General features: G+C 41.8%; 1 protein-coding gene across 2 annotated transcripts in view; it reads right to left on the reverse strand.

Moving 5' to 3' along the window:
• SEMA6A (semaphorin 6A) overlaps window positions 1–21435 on the reverse strand; it is a 126156-nt gene that overhangs the window by 19184 nt on the left and 85537 nt on the right. The window contains exons 11-19 of one of the 2 annotated variants that reach the window (XM_053566536.1): window positions 16024–16155; window positions 14441–14596; window positions 12874–13050; window positions 12400–12540; window positions 12244–12324; window positions 9725–9783; window positions 7289–7309; window positions 7101–7151; window positions 1566–1730 (exon numbers count right to left, since the gene is read on the reverse strand). In XM_053566536.1, coding sequence (XP_053422511.1) covers window positions 1566–1730; window positions 7101–7151; window positions 7289–7309; window positions 9725–9783; window positions 12244–12324; window positions 12400–12540; window positions 12874–13050; window positions 14441–14596; window positions 16024–16155 — 983 coding nt within the window. The remainder of the gene's footprint in view (window positions 1–1565; window positions 1731–7100; window positions 7152–7288; window positions 7310–9724; window positions 9784–12243; window positions 12325–12399; window positions 12541–12873; window positions 13051–14440; window positions 14597–16023; window positions 16156–21435) is intronic. The other variant, XM_053566537.1, reaches the window with a different exon arrangement.

Raw genomic sequence — 21435 nt, forward strand, 5'->3', positions numbered from 1 at the left:
ATTGGACTCTTCGAGAACCTCCATTCCTTGGGGGAGTTAACGGCTGGTGAAAATTCACGCTACCCCTCTCCATGAAGTGAAAAGAAAATCACTACCGCCAGCAGCTAGCTATGGGGTTGGCATATTTTAAGGCTTTACTGGAAAGCTTGTTTGTTTTTTTAGAAAATCGCAGTGGGCAAAAACAAAGTGATTTCTACTAAGTTCTCTTTCTGAGAACATGGCCAAGACTAACCCATCTGAGGGCTGAGCCACACATAACAAATAATGGCGTGTGCAAGGGCTTGTTGGCAGCCCAGGCAGCTTTTGTCTGGGGCTTTCTTGGGAGTGTACGAGCTGAAATCCTTCAAACCGAAAGAGGCTGATAAGACAATACGTAAAAAAAAAAAAAAAAAAAAAAAAAGATTTGGGGCTGGGCTGTAATAAGAGGAAGTTTATAGAAGAATAATAAATCAGTTAAAGAGGCATGCTCAAGAGCAAGACCAAACCAGTCACATCTTTACATTCTGGCTCAGCAAGTAGAGCTGCAGAGCGCACAGCACTCTCAGGAGATGGGAAGTGAAAAAGAGGATGAAAATTTAACATGCGAGTTTGCCCCAGAAAACATTCCATAAAAGTAAAGATGGAAATATGTATGCAGAACCGTCTGGGGGAGGGTGCGTTAGGGACCGTCTTCTGACGGCCATGGTGGCTGCTCTGCCCTGGAAATGCGCACCCCTGCTTGGATGAAACTCTTGAAAACATATAGAAGTAAACAATTCTGAATGGGGGGAAACAGCTCAGCAACATAACTGGGCTTTTCAGTCTCTGATTTACAAGACTGTTTCTTGGACAAGTAAAGGCCTCTTCGGTTGCAGCTGCAACTAAAGTAGGATGTGTTACCAGAAGCAGCAAATGGCGAGAAAAGAGATGACATTTCCTGTCTGCAGTTAAGCAAAGAAAGCAAAGGAGAATTTAGGACAGTTCACAGTAGAGTCCCTTTCATTTAGCGAGGCTTCCTTTCCGTTTTAAATGCATAGCAATTCTACTTGATTAAATAACATATTTTTGTTTTAGCTGTTGTCCTCTGAGGGCGGTTACAGTACATCTGAGGACCTCAGCTCTATTCAAATTCAGCACCAGGCAAAAGTGAGAGATGTTACCAGCCAGAAAAGACTTTGTCTTGCTGTTTCTCAATTCACTGATTAACAGGGCTTTTACTTCAAGGACATCCACTTGCCAAAGCCGAATTGCGTTCCATCACATTATGATGGGAAAAGAGGGCCCAAAAATCACAGAGTGAGACTGAGAGGAGTTTAAATTAAGGGAACTCAGGAGCCAGCATCTGCTTTGGCCAAGCCACATCTCTTTTGGGTACAGGAAGCTCAGAGGATGTGTTCTTTTGTGTGGTTTCTCCATGGTCAGGGAGTAATTTAGGATCAATCCTCGAGCAGAGGATTGGGTTGCAGTCTTTTTTGAGAAGCTTTCAAGCATTGTGCATTGGAGGATTCAGCTGGAAGCAGTTACACAGTCCTCCCCACTTTTCCCCCCATCTCCCCCCAGAGGAAGAGGCATTTCCAAGGCCTTACCCTTCTTGTCTTGGTGATTATGGGAAGACACTGCCCCCAAAGGGTCTGTGTTGTCAGGTGAATCGAGCAGGTGCTTCCAGTCCAGCATTCCTCCCCTAGACTCATATCCCTCTCGAGCCGCGGAATCTGATGCGGTGGTGCTGGGCAAGAGGGAACTGGAGTGGCCTGTGTTTTCATCACAAATATAGTTAAGGAAAACGTCACTGGAGAGATCCAAATTCCCTTTGCTCAGAGGCCAGGAAGGAGGTGGGACGCCCAAGCTGGCTGTAAGACTGAGGCTTAGTGGTGGTGGGGTGGGGTGGGGTGTGTCCAGCAGAAGGCCCCTTGGAGTTAAAGGATGAGACCAGATCCTGTCCCTGCTGCTTTGCTGGGTGGGCCTTGGGGAATGACTGAACCTTTCCCTGTACACACAATGGGGGTAATGACAGACAACTCCTACTGTTGGGAGGATAAAAACGCAATGTTCTAGCACAGTGCCTGGCACATAGTAGGTGCTCTAGAAACACTACTGTCCTTTGATATGCCCATGGCCTCACTAGCGACAGAAAGTGTCGACTCCAGGGATCCCGCCTGTGATTAATGTGGGACAGGTTTATGGTAGTGGATGAATCTTGGCCCCTCACAAATAAGGCAGCGAGCCCCTGCCACAGAGGCACCCTGGTGTGTCTGGTCTTCAATCTCAGCATCAGGGGCATTCCTCTTTCTAGGAGCAGTTAATGCTTTGAAAAGGGATTAATGGGGGTAGGCTGGGGGGGGGGGTGGTGGCGCCTTGGCTCAAAGGAGTAGGACGCCAGCCCCATATGCCAGAGGTGGCGGGTTCAAACCCAGCCCCGGCCAAAAACAGCAAAAAAAAAAAGAGGGGGGGATTAGGTAATGGGGGTAATGAAATGGAATGGAGGTCTCAACTGCTACACGTTATTATGGTTATGCCTTTTGTGTCTTATTCCAATAAAAATTAGTTTCAATTTTTGAGGCCTCACTGACAGAAATGGTTCAAACTAGAAAAAAATAGATTTTTGAGATCCAGAGAGTAGCTACCAGAGGAGAAGGCCAGAAAAATGGCTAGGTTGAGAGTTAAGGCAGAAATGCTGGCCATTTCCTGTGAATTCATTCGTGACCTCTCCCTTCCTCATTCCACAGGGTTAAGTACAGAGCGCATCAGGCACTTTGATCTAAGCTGTCACAATGATTCAAAGAAGCAGGACTACCTGTTCTCTCTGGTGGGAATAAAATATAACCTTTCTGTGATTTTCAAGTGGAATCTTTGGCTTATTAAACCATCTTACCTACAGCAACCTCTTGAACAATTAAAAAAAAATCTGGGCAACTACTGTGCATATGTTGTGGGTGCCTTTTGTAGAAAGTAGGACAAGCTCATGAGAATTCAAAGCCTCCAGCCTCAGACCATGATCACTATGTATGTGATAAAGAAAATACCACTAGAAAGAAAGATTATCATCATAAAATATACTGCAGTTTTTTTTAATTATTATTGGAAGTTGGATTCCTCCCCAGGAGATTTAAGTATTACAAATTACAGGCAAAAAACAAAAGTGTGGGTATATAGAATATGTGTGTTCTACACACAGTAGAACCTTCATATACTTGAGACCTTCCTACACTGACCACCTCCAACTAGTTGACCTAATTTTCATAGACTGGTCATGCACCACATGTACGTTATCAGTACATGTTGACCCTTTGTCATACTCCTTTGGGTGGTCAACTTATAGACCATCTACAGTGTGTGGCTATTTATTTTCTTAAAATGTTGCTTAGCAGAAAAAAGCAAGCCAAGAGGCTCATCTAAACTACAGGGACTTGTATAGACCCCTCATAATGCCACGCAAAGCTTTGGTACAGTTAAGAGGTCCCTTTCTGCATGCAACTTGTCTGGGCTCCCACACAGTTCCAAACATCCACTTTGTTGAAAATAGTCTGCCTCATATCCAACTGCTAAAAGCATGTTCATTTAAATTCAAGGAATGCCTGACTCTAGACTTCTTGCTTTTACATTTCTGGGTTTCACAACTCATGAGACAGAGAACAGAGGCAGGAAAATCAGCCTGAAAAATGGAAATACAGAATTTCCTTTATTTCCTTTCTGCTTAACATTGAGATTTAAACCTAACCTCTATTTTTCTACTTCTGAATTCATTATTGCTCTAATAAAATACATGATTGGCCTACAAGAAGACAATTTAGCCCCCGGCATAAGCAAACAATTAGAAATAGCTTTGGAGGAAGTTAGAAAAAGAGAGGAAGAATAAAAAAATACCTCCCCTCCCAGTAGCAAGCTTTCTTTTACCTGAATTGATATGCATTTTTGAACGCTTTCAATTTAACTGTATTCAAGGGGCAATTTTATGGTAATACCGTAAGTATGGTTTAGGGAGAACATTTCTTAATATGGTAATCTAGGGGAAATATATGCCTAAGGGACACATTCTCTGTAGAAAGATTTCCTGGCCCATATGCTGCAAATACATGGAAAACTCATTGGTAATGGAAAGCTATGGCTACGAGAGGAAATTAACGTGGACCAGATGGCAGTTAGGTAGGAAAATGTTTTACACAAATGTGAGAAATCAGCATATTCCTCCTACCGCCAAAGTGTTAGTCTAATACCCACCACATCTTGATTTTCTGTAAATCTAGAGAAACCATGCATCTTATTTACTCAAAAAAAAAAAAAAAAAAAGAGCAGCATGAGGTTTGTAATCTTTTAAACATGGGTGAGGACAGGGAACACAAGCCAGCGGTAAATTCAACAGTCAGAACACTACCTGATTCTCAAAAATGTCAGAACTGCCACGTAAAACCACCATTAAGTAGCAGTCCTCAGTTTGAAATCAAAGATGTGTTATCATTACCTCTCCAGGCTTAACAGAAATGCTACCAGTAAACCATTTATATTATTTGCTATAATCTGACTTTAGAGGCTATATTAGTTTTATGCATTCCCTGAAGACTTTGCAGCCAAAATAATGCTGCAAAGATAGGCAATCATTTGTTTTATACGTGTACGGTATTACACGTCAATAGATTTGGACCCTATAATTTTGTCCAATAAGAAAGGTCACATTTTAATCAATGGAGTTTATGCTATGTTATTCTTATAAAATACAAAGAAAGAGATATATTTTAAAGGTTAACATCAATGCATCAAATTGTTTCTCTGTATCTACATGTCATTATGATTCCAGAGGTTAGAGACCCTTCAAATTATTCTAACCTATTAACAATGATTGTAGCCAATTAGACATGAAACAGAGACACTAAATCAATGCAAGAGAGGGAGAGAGAAGGAAAATAATCAGAGCCCAATTCACTAAAAGGGGTTCTTGCACATGTTAACTGGTGCTGCACAGAGCTTTTGCCAAGTGGAAAGTGTGCATGGTCTGTTGAAATGGTCCCTTTTCCAGAGTTGGGCAGGTTCTGGTTTTGACTCTGCACAGAAGGCAGGACATGCAAAACACACAGCTAGAAATAGTGTAGGTCCCCTGTGGACTTTGCGGTTGGCTTCCTTGTCGACATCCATGCTCATTAAAATAGCAATTTTGTTCTTCTGATGCTACAAAAATAGCACCTAGTCCAGTGCCTGAGCCATAGTAGGCACTCAACGAGTATTTGCTGAATGAATGAGTTAATTCTATTCTGGGCATTTTAATCCCCAAATAAGCATCCCTGGCAATAGTTTGTGGGGGTCGGGGGGATGGGCGGGGAGGAGTCTCCTATCTTTTTGTAAGTACTGTAGGGACCAGCCCTCGGTTTTGAGGGTCAGTTAATCAACTAACCACTTCACGGTGAATAGATTTAGCCTGAAATGGATCATTAACTGAAAGAAAAATTCCAGCTCGTCTCAGTGGCTTCTTCATCACAGAAACCAGGGATCAAGAGCTGAGAACAAAAGGGCATCGTCCTTTAAAGTGTTAATATGGAAGAACTGACAAGGGCCTCTCCTTCTGTAAAGGAAATAAGCGAGATCGTGGCTGGAGAGTGATTTTTTTTTTTTTTTTTCATAAAAAGCATCCCATGGTTTAATTATTCTAACAAATTACCTAGACGTTAAAATCGGTCTTACTATGACTGATGAATGGTGGGGAGGTTGCTGGTTCAGTTAGTTTCAAGGTCTGAGTTTTTCCATATCTGATAAAGATTATTCAATTATAGAAAATGATCGCAAAGTATGATCTTGGAAAAGAACGGATGCTAAATGGGTTAAGGTGGGCTAAGCTAGATCACATCTGCCTCCCACACAATTTTTCTTCCAGTCTCTGGTATACTTTTTGAAGCATAGTAAAATTTGGTGTTCAATATTCTGGTTTGAATCCTAGATGAGAGGACATTAAAAGTGGATGAATTCTGTTGGCCCATCGACATGCCTCACTTTGCGGGGTGGAGGGGAAGTCAGGGATACTAGGCCCGGCTTTCTGTATCTGCACAGCTCCAGCTTCTTAAGACTTTCAAAGAGGCTTTTTGCTTATGCTAATTAGACACAGGGCGTGAGCGTTTACATAGAGCTATTAAGCACGTTTGTTGCCATCTCGAACTATTTCTTTGGATCATGAACTTGCACTGCTTTCTGTCCCTTCCTCTGTTTCTTTTCCCTTTTGCTTTCCTCACCCTGCTCTGTATTTAGAAACTAGCCTGGAACTATTACTTTGTTACGTATCTTAAACACACAAACTATAAAATGGCTGTGCGTCATTGAAACTCCCAGCCGAGGGGCTTACATTAGCCATCATCATACAGATGTTTTTCATATTTTATTAAGAAAAAACACACGAATAGTTTACCCTAATAAACATTTGAGGATATTTTCAGAAATGTAAATGGAAGGCTACATGTCAACTTCTTGTATAAAGAGTTCAGAATATTCTGTTTATGGACTTGGTGGTTTTGTTTAGGATAGTGCTTGTGTATTTCAACCAAGAACAATGGGATAAATCCTGTTTGCACATCATTTCCACTGGGTCACTCTTCCTTGTATACGTTCTGAAGCAATCTCATTGAAAATATGCATAAATACTCACAGTCTTTGTGAGCTTGAAATTTCAATGGCCAATGTCATACTATAGTGGGAAGTTTTGCCTAATAAGAAACTGATGTCTGCACCCTGTATAGATTTTCCCCGGCAGAGCCAACATTTTGGGGGATGGTCCTCTGTATCAGCTGAAGAGTTATAGTCTATATGCTATGAGCACCATTCTTTTATCTTGAATATACTTACGTCCAAAAGCAATTTCTTCTCCCTTAAGAACTCATTAAATGTATTCACCAGATTCCCCAAGGCTGGCATATTTCATGCTATGTCGTGGATTAAAAATTTAGGACTCAAAAGTCTCCCATATCAATTGTCTTATGCAGGCAGAGTGCTTTTTGAAGCATACTAAAATTAATAAATAACTTTAGTGAATTGGGGCCCTGAAGTAACAAAGAATCTGGTCCATGATGTTTAGTAAATGAAAACTATATGCTACCACAGGATGGATGACTTAAAGAATTAAAAAAAAAAAAATCCATTCAACTGACCATACACTGTGTTGTAAGACATTTCATAATCTGGTAGAGGAGTTGAAATGTCTATAAAAAAATAATGAGGATAAAAAATTAATTAAAAAGAAACCTAAGGTTTGAAAATACTCAAGAGGATTAGTGAAATAGGATTTCTTAGATAGATTTCCAGCAATATTAAATTATGAGAGTAATATCTTCCTTACCATTCAGTGCCACAAAGGAATCTGAAAGACAAAAGGGGAGGGAAGATTACTTAATGGTTTACACTCTGCTTAGGGTGACTTATATAAAAAATGGGAACCAGCTAATACAGAACTCTGCCGTTACATGTGAGTCTCAAAACTAAGTGAGTGGTTTTTAATTCCTGCTCGTAATGGAAGGTGCTTCCTGATCGGTCAGGTTTCATACCTCCCTATCTCTTCTACCAAGGGAGTTTCCTCCCAGTCACTGCCTTTGTCAGAAGGCAGAGAAAAAGCAAAAGTTAGCAGAAGAAATGGGAGCTGTGATTTTGAGGGTTTAAGCCCTTCTTTACATGCAGTTTTTGGCCGGGGCTGGGTTTGAACCCGCCACCTCCAGCATATGGGGCCGATGCCCTACTCCTTTGAGCCACAGGCGCCTTCTTTATGTGGAGTGACGTGTATGCGGATAGAATTAAGTGGTATCTGGACCACAATTTAAAAAAAAGCACTTTTGTTTATATTCTATCTTATTTCATTCTCACAGCCATGCTATGAGGAAATGTCTAGTATCACAATCTTCTGATCTCACCAGGGGTTTTAGTTTGGAAATGAAAACAAAAACAAACCAAAACAACCCCCCACCCCCCAAAACTCATACCCGTATCAGGCAACATCGTGCATGTAGGTGTGTGTTCTGTGTGTGGAGGGGTCACTAAGCCTCTAAACTGGCTTTCTGTGGTTGCCTCATGTCTCCAATGACTGAAACCCTCACTGAGCACCTGTGTGTGAGCAGGTTGTTTAACAGCCACAGTTCACACTCTGGCAGGAGTGTGGGGTGAGGAGAAGCCTTGGGAAAGAAAGGCACAGTGGCAGCCTGCCCCCCTGCCCGGCCAGAGCATCTGAGGGCCTCAGCAAGAGCAGCAGGGTTCAAGGTTGGGGGAAACACAAAAGACAGGTCTAGGGGCGTGACTGCTGACAGTACCCTGGAAATCAAGAGTGAATCACTGGCCCTGAGCTCTCCCATGAGCGAGCTACCCAGGTCTCCTTGGGTTCCTGGGCCTGAGAACACGGATACGGTGCTAGCTTATTGGTACAGTGGATGCTTTGTAAAGCCAGTAACAGCCACCTTCACATTTTCCCCAGATTTCCTGATTCATCCAAATCTGTATTTTTCTACAGATGCCCATACTGCCAGATCATAGAAATATGATTAAAACGATTCACTTCTGTCAGCTAAGTAAGCATGTACACACAACTGTGTCCTAAACCTGTTTCCCTGAAAAATGAAGCTTTAAGGCACCAAGACGATGAAGGCTCACTGATCACCTGTTAAACCATTTCACTGATGCAGATGAACGCACACACTCGCGGTCACACTGATTTGGGGGCCAAGATGCTGTTTCCTAGGCTCATTTCTTCACTCATTAATGTTGCATTTTCATTGGTAAATGAAAAATAAAACATGGCAAAGAATTTGGAGGTAAGGCTGCTGATAGTCCTCATTATGTGATTATATCTAATCTCTTAAAAAGATAAGGTAGAGAACGGAATGACACCTTAGAGTTTGAACTTTCAGTATTCACAGCCGAAAGATTTAGAGTTATATCCATGATTTTCATTACAGAATCAAATATCAGAAGGAAAATGTTCATTTCCTTAGGAGTTATTATTTGGTGCCATTTTGAATGCAAGCTTCTTGATGTTCAGCGTATGTATCATTTAAAATAACATAAACTAAACATATTTCTGAGAGTATGGTATTATTCCTAATTTAGTATTAATAAAGATTTTTTTTAGGAGAATTTTGATATTAATGAGGTCACTGGACAACTGGGCAGAATTTGACCAGGATCCTTTATACACATAAGGTTCTAACTAAAATATTGTCACTTAATAACATTTAAACTCTAAAAATCCGCATAGCAAGCCCATTCCTACAAAAAGGCTATTTTGAATCACCTTGTACTTATGGGTTATTTCTGAAATTTTGTTCTGTCACAAGTGTAATAGGCATAAATCTAATTTAAAAAATAATTACTTTTGTTAGTCAATATGTTCAAGAAGGCTCAAACAGCCTTCCTCAATTAAAAAGCTGAGTACCATTTTTATTATTTCGCTAAAAACGACAGTGTAATAGCACATTTTGAAAAACAACAAAACTGTCATTTTGTAATGAAAATGCTGACATAACTTACTGCTTTGCAATAATTAATATCCTCTAGAGTGAATTTGCTCCCCAGAATTAGAATAATGAAATTGGTGCCAGCACTTCTAGTGACAACATTGAGAGCACTGGCTTTAGAACACACTGCTTGCTTTATTTGATATTTAGAAGATGATTTCTGTTATTTATGCGTTAGTGTCAGGCACGCTCAATTCCACATGTGGGGTGATGTTTCTAGGCCATTTGATGAAAGCATCTTTGCCCAAAGATAAAAATGGATAAAAGGCTGTACTTACTGTGACAGTCTCCCAGACCATCTGTGTTGCCACGCTCAATGTCCTGTTCAAAAGTCAGTCTTTAAGAACAGGAGGAAAAAGACAGACAGAAACAGATACACTCTGTGAGTCATTATTCAGGAATGAGTCTTAAGTTTCACTAAAGAAAGCAACACAGGCTTGGTGCCTGTGGCTCAAGTGGCTAAGGCGCTAGCCACATACACCTGAGCTGGCAGGTTCGAATCCAGCCTGGGCCTGCCAAACAACAATGACAGCTGCAACCAAAAAATAGCCAGGCGTTGTGGCGGGCACCTATAGTCCCAGCTACCTGGGAGGCGGAGGCAGGAGAATCGCTTGACCCCAGGAGCTGGAGGTTGCTGTGAGCTGTGATGCCACAGCACTCTACCTAGGGCGACAGCTTGAGGCTCTGTCTCAAAAAAAAAAAAAAGAAAGCGACACAGTTTGATAAACTGAGCGGCAGGTGCAAAAAAGAAATCGGTAACAGCATGAAAATTATCTCAGCCATTTATACTGGCTTGAGCCTCCAAAAAGAAGCCATGGTTTAAGCAGTGAATTCAGATAGTGTTCAAGGATTTAATAAGTTTGTGGATTACTTATGTCTTTCTTTTACTCTGATTTCCTATGCAATACTTCTCATGTAAAGATGTCTCAGAAGGAAGACTTTTCCTCTCTACTGTCTCACCTTTCTAGACCTTTATCTATTTCTTTGCTTAGAAAACGTGTCTGAGTGAAGTGTTCAAAGGTCCAAATGGCCACTGGTTATGTGAGGCCTATCAGGGACCTGACCTGGGGTGGTGGGGGTGGCATTTTGCTGAAGCTACCTGGGTATTTTACACACTGCCAACTTGCCCCAAACCTCAGGAGTGTTACTCCCACTCTCTGCCACATGCTCACGTTTCTTACGAGTCCACTGGGTCACCACTGGGCTATACAAGCCATGTCTCATTAACAAAACCAACATTGATAATAGTAATTTTGATTTTTAAAAGAAGCACACTAGAATCATTGAAAGGAGTATTGTCCTTACTTATTTGGGAGAACTTTGTGCTGATCTCCATTTGTAACTGCCTTCAGAATATATTTACAAGCCGCATAGGAAAACTATTTTCAAAGTCACATCTTGACCTAATAATCCACCATGTTTTGTTTCTGCTGTCCTGAAAAATCATGTTCGTCCTCAAAGAATAAAGGTTTCTAGTGGTAATGAGCGTCAGTGTTCATCATGCTCTGAAGCGTGCCCTCCAAGGGGAGTGCCACGTGTTTTGAGCAATGCCAGCAACTTTGAAATACGCAGGCAAGCCAGTATTCTGATGTTGACTTAAAAATCATTTTCGAAAAATTCAGTCTTACTACCTTTGGTTACATGTTGAATATAGAAAGGAGACAAGTCACATTTTAGTTAATCTCCCTGTGCTTTGGCCATCCTTTCTCCTCCACCTCAAAGGTTCCCATGACGATATACAGAGATCTAACATGAGACTACGTCAATATCCCTACTTGTAAAGCTGTTCTAATGATATATAGTAAAATCAACCCTCTGCAGGGAGTCAGACTTCCAGGTCAGATTTTACAGTTGTCATTAGCTCTGTTTATGAGAATACTTATCCTCAAATTAGGTGGCAGTCATCAGATAAGCCCTTCTGTCTGTCTGTCTAGCTATTCTAAAATAGGAAAGGCCTCTCAGAGGGATATAAAGATACTTCTGTTTCCCCTTTGGATCGGGGAGATTGAATAAATGGCTGTGATGAAGGAAAGACCTCTGCTGCCATAGGCACCTTCCTTGAGTTGCCACAACCTATCCCAAGACATGGCATGGGATATTTTTCCAAATGTTATTTTGGATTTCACATCTGCTGAGGTCAAAACATAAAAGAAACCTCTTAGCCAATGGCATCCAAGCATTTAAAGCCAGGGTAACAATTTTACACACCAAAATCACAGGCGTGGTGGTCAGGCTTGATCGGACTGATCTGTTGGCGAACTGCCAAGAATTGATTGACTGCCTAACGAGTAGCAGGGTCAACTGCTCTTCAGCTCAGGAGGAAGGTTTATTGGATGTACACACCATGCTTGCAGTACAAACGCACTGCTTAACAAATGCTCTGCAATTTCTTCTCTGCCCTGTGTAGTCAATTAGAAGAGCCAGTGTTGCTGTGGCTGGACAAAGCACTCGCTAATCTAATTGGTATCCGACTGCTCCTTTTCTCCGCTTTTCTCCCACCGTGATGATCAAGGCAGGCAGCTTCTGTCTCTCTCTTTAGGGAAGAGATGGTATTTCCCATGGTGTTTCCTTTCTCTGTGTTTTTAATCAGTCTGAGGATGATTAATCAATTGGAAATCTGCTACCTGTGATGCTGTGAGGCTCTACGGAACGGGAGAGGGAGGGAGAAGGGCTGACCGTCCCATGGCTGGGGTGTGTACACAGGGGCTGTGTTGTGTGTGCCAGCACGGTGAGGCAGGCACCTCGAACACTCAGCAGCTGGTGGCTACTTTCTCCTTTCCCTGCCTCGGGTCCTTACCTGCTGCTGGGGAACAGGTGGGCGCAGGCACCACTGTCCTTCACCCACCCACAGTATGGGTCTCTGGAGGCAATACAGGTTCTGCGGGAAGAGGATGACCATGAGCTCCCTGGGACTTTTTCAACATTGTAAACTTTGTAACTGTCAAATACGTACTTTTTACACTTCCCATGCCGCTCACAGCGGCCCAGGGGAACCTTTATCACACAGGTGGAGAAGGCAACGTACAGAGAGCTGCTTGCTCTGTCCAGCTGCATGCCCATGATCCTCTTGTCTTCCACGCCATCGTAGCTGCATCTAAGTTTGTGAAGCAGGGTAATTTCATTACTATGTTCTCTTGGGTCGGTTCTCTTTTTCCTACCACCACCCTCACATCCCAGTTCCCAGCCCACAAGCTGATCTCTTAATCTGAGCTAAATGGAGGTGAAACAGATCCTTATGCGCGCACGCACACACACACACAACTGGCAAGGATCTTTTATCTTTTTATCTGTTAAAATTTTTTTACAAACAGCATTACAAGTCATTTAAAAATGCACAAAACTGAAGCCTATGTGACTTCCTCTGAAAAGAAGGGATCTTAACAGCATAACAAATAATGAGTGACAAAGAACCGAACATTGTACTCACTTCTCAGGGTTGTAAACGCTCATCTCCTCCAGGAAAAGGCTGTCATTTAGAAAACCACTGTTTCCTATCCTGGCCAAGAACTTCAAGATGATTCCCTTCTCTGATCCGAGAAAAACCACAGTGTGATTCTGATACGGCCCAGCAGCGGTGTCCACTGCAATTTTGGTCAGGCGGTATCTGAAATGACAGGATCGCATTTTTTATTTCTTGTTGGTCTGTCATGAAAGCGTCTCCTCTACTTCATACGCTTGTGACATAGCTTTCTAGTAATAACCTCAAGAAAAATATATGCATATAAATGACATTCTCGTGTGGTTCTGGTCCTTTATTTCCACATGCAGAGCATTAGTGTGGCTCTGAAGGGAAGGTGGGAGGCTCGTGTGTGTGTGCAGGCGAAGTTCCATAACAAATAAGCAGTTATAACCATCTGACACCATTCAGTGATGATCTCTTCCAGGAGCAACAAACACTGATACCTTCTATAAACAGGTAAAAAAAAAATAAGTGAGCTCACTTAACATTTCATTTAACATTGAGAAGAAAAGCAACGACTAGCCTTTCTCCCTACTCTTCCTGGGAGGTGCGGTGCCTTCATGGACAACGTGTCAGACTAGAAAGCTTTCCGTTGGCCGTAGAGGGGCTGAGAAAGTTTTGCAGCATGGGGAGGTGGCATGCTAACGGCGCTCCTCATAAATATGAGGACACGCAAAACAATTGATGCCTGCTGAATGCCGAAGGCAAAGGCCATGCCTAGGATAAGTCAGCTGGCTGACCTCTTTCTCTGAAACCCCTCCCTCATTCAACATCCCTGGGATCTATTTGTCCTAAGCACCATAGCTGGAACCAAAAAATATGGCTCTTCCTGTGAGTTATACACCCTGGTGTCCATCCCGTGGGCAAGGGCTACCATAGTACTTTAACATCTTTCCATAAAGTCACAGTATAAAAATGGTGATAAAATGAACATTTGGTTTGATGACTGCCACAGTTGGATGGTACTTGAAAAAGCCTGGTGAATTGTTTGGAAATCAGTTCTACAGAGCTACAAAAAAGAGTACTTCATGTTGTCACAGATCTCTAACCAGCTATCCCTTCTGTGTTTCGCCACCACTTCAGATAATGAATAGTACATCACGAATCCTGCACTCTGGCTAATGGGGTGTCTGTGCTGGACTTCATGGCCAACGATCCGGGGGCTGCACCCAGGGGGACTCTGTGGCATATTTTGCAATCACACCCAACCAGACAGGTATCCACATCCAGTTGATGGTTCTCCTTCACTGCTCCTCTCTTTTTGCAGATTGGATTTTATACTAATCCCGTAGGAAATAACTTTCTTTCCTTTAATTGCCGGCATGTGTCCAAGTAGCCTGAAAATATTGGAACTCTTCTCACAGGGAATGTGGCTATGGGGGTTTTGTGGCACCCACCCAACTGGCCAACATTTCACAGCTGAATCGATGCCCGGGATAGCAAAAGATGTTTGTGGCATTTCAAAGTGTGACCCACCGATAGGTTCTACAAGCATGAGGTGAAGTCTTTAGGGCATGGTTTGCTGGACACCCACCTGACCATCGTTCTCAGGAACCACGGCCTGTTGAAGATGGAAGGAACGGCCTCATCCATGAGGGGGTGTGTCTTGATGAAGTTCAGGGTGTCATCAGGAAATTCATTGGAACTTGTATATTTTTCTAAGGTGGATGAGCCTGCACAGCACCCCGGCCTAAAATGAAACAAAGGGTCGGAGGGAGGGAGCTTATTTTGTGCTTTATGGCAAATTCTTTGAATGAACTGCTTCTCTAAGCATTTGGCAGGAAGGAGAAAGTGCTGCAGGCTCAGAAAAGGGAGTTGAACAGCAGAGAATGCCACCGAATAGAATATGCTGAGATTTCCTCTGAGGAATTTCCTCCACCTCCTCATTTTATAGAAGGGCCTCAGCCAGTACAGCTTGGCCTTGGCTAGGGCCAGCTTGGCTTCCTCTAAAAAGCTCAAATAAACCCCAGTCAACAGTGAGGGAGCTTGAAACGAGTGAGTTTGGTTTGCACATATCTCAGGGATGGCCTTAGTCATTCAGAAACTCTGCTAGAGGTTCTTGATGTATTTTGCTCTATACAGGGAATTAGAAAACAAAGACATTCAAAAAGCCACCAGGTACAATCAGCAAGACTCACTGCAACCATCTCCCATTGTCTGAGGCTCGCTCAGAGAACATTTGGGTTTTGTTTTTTATTGTTGTTTATATTTTTGTTTGATTTTGGAATGTATGAAAAGCCAATTGTCCAGACAATTTTTCTCTAAAAGGTCATTTCCTTATAACTGAGTCGTGATGGTGAATATTGTCTACTCCAAGAAGTTCTACAGTTTCAGGAGTCAAGAGACATTTCAGCAAAGTCAGATCAGGGAAACGCTGAAAACAAGCCTGTCCCCAGTGGTGCAGGAGAGGTGATCAGACCTCCACAATACCAGCATAAACTAGCCCAGTGTGGACACCGCTTCCAGGAACTATCCCAGCCTGCCCCATGAAAGCATCCTGATTCTGGGAAGTTTCTATAGAACTCAGATTGAAGATGCTATCTGGGGCGAGTGTGGTACCCAGAATGAGCACACTCTGACCTGTGCAGGTTAGAGAATGAGTCAGCTGGCTTAGCGTGCAAACCAAAAGAGATGACGTTGGACCAAAATGTGTCTGCACTGTCTCTGGACCATGGGTTCCCAAGGAAGGCAATTCCCGGGTGTGATTTGTGGGGATCATATTGTACTGCACCTGGACACCAACAGACCAGAACCTGTAGACCAATGTGGCCGGCTGTACCAAACAATTCCTATTATCCCAGCATCACACTGATAAATCGCATGTAGGGAGGTTAAGCCAAAGACTAGAGGGTTCTTGTTTTGAATGTACTGAAAGGTAACTCTTGAGCTTGGTTAATGGGATGAAGGCAAATGATGTAAGGGGTCTTTCTATTGTTCTGGCACCTCTATCTGCTTGGCTAGCGCAGAAGACACAGATATGAAGTTTACAGGATGTCCATTGTCGGAGAAGCAAGCATCACTATTTCTGAAAATTTAAAATAGCCAAACACACACACACACACACTATATATATATATATATATATATATATATATATATATATATATTTGCACATACCTGGGTTTAGGAACTCGTTCATCAGGAACTGGTGTCCAGGTGGAATCTGGAGACTTCTGTTCCTTGAATCGCCCAGTAAAGACATTGGCAATATCAAGCATGTCATAGGCACAGACTGCAGAGCCAGGGATGCTACAAAATGGTGTTTCATAAAAAGTATTACTTATGCAATGGTACACAGTTTGAAAAACATGCTCCAAAGAAACTTCCCTCTTGTAGGCAGTTAAAATTTAAATGAATGTAAGGGATCTATGTTCATATAAAGAACGTTTCTGTCAATCAAATTCGCATCAGTGGCCTTAAAGAACGGACTAGTTACAGCAGACTCACAGAGAGAAACAAACCCCTTCATGTCTACACTGCCTTTTGAACTGCTTTTATTTATAAAGGAAGAAATGCTGAGCTGGGGATAAGTTTCATCCATTTCTTAATATTAATTGTCAGTAACCCAAAGATAAAAATCTCTGGAGAACCGTTTGCATTTTTAATATTGGTGAAAATTTGAAACAGATGTGCCCCCAACTACACACAAATTGCTCCTTTGAATTTAGTTCTTCAAGCTAAGGACTCAGTGTGTGAGAACATGTCTCTGTACATTAAAATTTTTAATTTTAATTTCCTGATTACTTGCCTGAAACGAAACAATTTAAATCTTTAAAACACCAGCACTTTGCAAATAAAGTACTTTATATAATGCTAAATAATATAATGGTGGTAATTGCTACCTATATAACGTCCTTACTGGGCACTCTTGGACGGATTTAGGCTTTTTTTTTTTTATCAGTGGTGGGAAGAAATGAATTCTTGATTCATCTGGGTGCCCAGTTTACATTTGAACCCACATTTGTTTTTGAAAATGTCTCTCCTTAATTTCGATCAAATAAATTGTAGGCACCAGCTGGCCAACAGTTTTAATCAGGCATTGAGGTAGTGGGCCGTTTGTTACGCAGCAGGAGACCTGGGCAGCAGGCAGCATGGGGACATCGCCCAGGGCAGAGGAGACAATTTAGTCCTGAGTTTGCAAATGCTGAAAGGATATGGAAATCAATTCATCAACGAGTAGGAGCATTTTATGCCATCTTTAATTTCATAACACAATTACTGAAGTATTACTAATAAAGCAAGAAATAAGGAGAGGATTAGACAGCTTATTTAATACAAGATGGCTGGATCAATTTTAAAGTGTATATATGTAGACACTGTTCACAGGAGTGAGTATATAAGACAGTGATCCCCATCTGGTTTGGCATTCCAGTTAATTCTGTAAGACTCCCGATGTTTTCTTTTCCTAAAAGTAACAGGTTAACATACAGTGCCTTATATGTTAATAAAAATAGGATAAATATTACTTGAAGTATTTTATGATGCACCTTGTAATTAACTAAAGATGCCCTCGGGTTTTCTAACTTCCCCAAGGTTAGAATCACTTGTAAAAAATCCTTCCCTATTTGTCTTTCTCCCTCTTTCCCTTTCTTGTCATCTTTTCTTCATTTCTTTCTCCCACCTTCTGTTCGACAAAAACAGAGGGTGCCTAAAATATGTACACGCTTTTTAAGAAAGGAAAAAACTGCAGTAATTTGGTTAATACTCAAGTCATGTTTGATTTCCACCATTATAAGAGGTACTCGACATAATGTGTATTCACCTTTTCTTACTGGTATATATTATTACAATTTTAATACAGCTTTTTTCTCCATCTTAAATGCTTATACGTTTTTGGGCTTTCTCTGTATTTACGGAACCCCTAACGTAATGTAGTGCACAATCTATCAATAATGGAGTCCTGCCCTCAGGGGGCTCACAGTTCAGTGTGGAGGCAAGTGTAATAATGCTCTCAGTAAAATGACCGTAACTCCAGGACAGGATGGTCAGGGCAACATATCAAAGAAATATGCACACAATCCAAAGGGAGGTGACTGAGACATGAAGCACCAAGAGGTTTCAACGGGCAGATTCTAGTCCTGCCGGCAGATCTCACACAGCGAGGCAGACTCAAGAGGCAGATCTCAGCTCGGGTAGGCCTGTGGCGGGGGCTGCGCGGCAGAGAATGGCAGGAGGAAATGGGGCCAGACCCTGGGGAGACTTGCAGGCCCTGCCAGGAAGCTTGGGCTTCGTCCTCACAGCAAAGAGGCCCATAAAGGATTAGAAACGATCTGACATGACCAAGTTTCCAGGTATAAGGACAGAGAGGAGAGGGATGAAACCAGAAGGACTAAACCAGAGAGAGAATCTAATTTAGAGGTGAAAATGGGCATGCATAGTTCTAAACTATGAAGTTCCATTACCATTTTCTTTTCTTTCTTTCTTTTTTTTTTTTTCTGAGACAAGAGTTTCACTCTCGCACCCTGGGTAGAGTGCCATGGTGTCATCATAGCTCACAGCACAAACTTTTGGACTCCAGAGATTTTCTTGCTTCAGTCTCCCAAGTACCTGGGACTACAGGCGGCCACCACAATGCCTGGCTAGTTTTTTCTATTTTTAGTAGAGATGGGGTCTTGCTCTTGCTCAGGCTGGTCTTGATCTTCTAAGTTCAGGTGATCCACTGGTCTTGGCCTCCCAGAGTGCTGGGATCACAGGCATGAGCCACCACACCTGGCCATACATTACCATTTTTTTTTTTGTACCTAAATATACCTTTATTTATAAAATACTCATTTCAAAAGTTTACAAAGGGGTGCCCAACCTGTTGAGAATATTTTGTAAATATTTTGTAGTCACAGAAACCACGAATTATAGTTAAACAGTAATAGCCCAAAGCCAGGAGATGCGACACCACCGGTCATGTAGACCCAAGCCCCGTTGCTGGAAGCCCCCTTATAAAAAGCCTTGTTTTTCTGCTTAAGGACAGGAGGGCAGTCTTTGAGATAGTGGTTCCGCACTCTCCTCATTTGCCAGCAAATTAAACTTCTCTTTCCTTTTCCTCAAACCACTTGTCCTTGGTCTACACTCTCACTGATTCAGCCTCAGGGACAGGTACTGAACTCTCAGTAACATTATGGATACTCCACTCTGCTCAGATACGTGATTTGTAAACATTTTCTCACATTCTGTACATTGCTGTCTCATTTCTTTTTTTGTTTTTTGTTTTTCGATGCTTCCCCATTTATTCAAAGTATAATTTAGAGTTCAAAAATTACAATTTAACTTAATGTTACGAATAGAAAGTCAAGATTTCCCTAAGGCATTTTCTTCTAATTTCAAAATATGAAGGGGTACAAATATTTTGTTACACAGATTCCTTGTTTAATACTTAAGTCAGGGCTTTTGATGTACCCATCACCAGAATAATGTTCAGTGTACCAAATAGGTTTTATATCATTTTCTAATTTTACTGGACAAATATGGTTTCTGAGACTACATAAGCATATACTAAGGTGAATATGTCTCAGAAGCCATTTTAGAAAATACTTTAAATGTAATATATGTAATAGGTAGGGATCTACTACTAATATATTGTAACCACAAAGTAACCCACACCCTGAAAAGAAAACAAAAAAATTAAAAACTTGAAATGTACTCTTAAATTCCACTAACCCCATGTGCCAAGATAGTATACTGTTTCAAAATCCTACATAGATGGGTTCTGATGTACACGTATGAACAACCAAGCTCTACATTTTTTAAAATATACCTTCTATCCTCAAGTCTAAAGATCTCTATAGGTGGTTAAAGCTGGCTCAAACCTAACTAAATACTTCTTGCTGGAATATGGGATCATATTTCTTTCTGTCTTCAGAGGGGAGGTCTTGAGTCTTGCCTTCTGCATTACTGAATTCATCTCGCAGCTTGCTCTACCACCCCCCGAACATTTCTTTCCAGGCGCCATCTACCAGCCTCATCCTTTCTGTGCCTTTCATCTCTGTTCCAAGTTCTTACAGGTGTTTGTAAACAGTGAGCAAGGCATGGTATTGTTAGAGAAAGATGGTCTTTACAGAACATACAAAATTCTACGCAGAGATGAGAGCGCTCACGAACTCAGATTTCCTGGCCATGTCCAGAGTTACCATCATTTTCACACCACAGTGCGGGACTCTGAAATCTTGCTGGTTTGATAGAGTTGAGTAGCAGGGAGGGGTGCTAACGCTTACCTTCCTTCTGTTCTTTACTAGGAACAATTAGTATGTGTCATTTGATTGCTGAAAGTTTTAGTTTTAACTACATTTAAAAATAGGAATGCCAAGCTGACATTCACCATTTCTAGGAGACTTGTATATCCTCATCAGAGCAATCCAGAGTCAGACCATGGTGCTGTGGCTGGGATCTGGGCCTACGTCCAACTTGTGGAGTGAGGTCACCCTTGGGTGACTTCTCTGAACAGGGTAATAACCGGAGTCCCTGATGTTGGATTCATGATGGATATATCTGCGTCCTAAGTTCCACCCTAAGTACTTTAGTAAATTTCCAGTGTTTTTACTTCAAAAGGTATTGCTCTCATCATGGAATATTAAAAATCAAACATCATAGCAAGTTAGTTGTCCTAAAAGGGGGAGGAGGAAAATTCTTAAGTTCTAAAGCTGCCTCTTCCATCTACGGACTTAGTAGCATAATATTTTGAGCTCAGTTTCTTCTAATGGAAAAAGAGAACAATTTTATCTAGACTCGGCGGGCACTCCAAACATTTTTCTTCTCTGCTACCCGTTGGAAGAAGAGTTATCTCGGGCTACATATTAAATACACAAGTACGGGCCAGGCATAGCGGTTCAGGTCTGCAATCACTGCGCTCTGGAAGGCTGAGGCAGGGGGGATCCTGTAAGCTCAGGCGGTCTAGATAAGCCTGAGCAAGAGGGAGACCCCCATCTCTACTAAAAATAGAAAACATTAGTCAGGCGTGTGGCAGGCACTTGTAGTCCCAGCTACTCAGGAGGCTGAGGCAAAAGGGTTGCTTGAACCAAGGAGTCGGAGGTTGCTGTGCGTGAGGCTTACACCACAACACTCTAGCCTGGACAACAAAGTGAGACTCTGTCTCAAAAAAAAAAAAATACATAAACACGAATGAAAGCTGATGAGCAAAACAAATAAAAGATCCCCATACAATTTTCATAGCATCTGACACACAGATAAGCGTAAAAAGTCCTTCCACGATCCACATGCAGCTCCCCAGCTGCAGGTTGTACACCCTTGATAAAGTTTAGGGTTACTGGAGAGATTTAGAAATAACATATGGAAAGTGTTTATATGCTGGGTACATAAATAGGAGATAATTGTTATGATTTATCTAATTACTTTCCCTACAATCTCAGCCTCATAATGCTTATAAATTACTATTAATTTGTTGATGAAAACTAAGTGTTATGTGCTTCTTAGCTACAAACAATTTAGAAACAGTTGGTTGTGAATCTTGTGTATTGGAGGAGAGCCCCTTGGGAGAAGCAAGCCGGGGAGAGCCGATGAGGTCAACCCAGCCAGGCAGGT

This window comes from Nycticebus coucang, chromosome 17 (genome assembly GCF_027406575.1).
Source record: "Nycticebus coucang isolate mNycCou1 chromosome 17, mNycCou1.pri, whole genome shotgun sequence".
In the NCBI taxonomy this organism is placed as follows: Eukaryota; Metazoa; Chordata; class Mammalia; order Primates; family Lorisidae; genus Nycticebus; species Nycticebus coucang.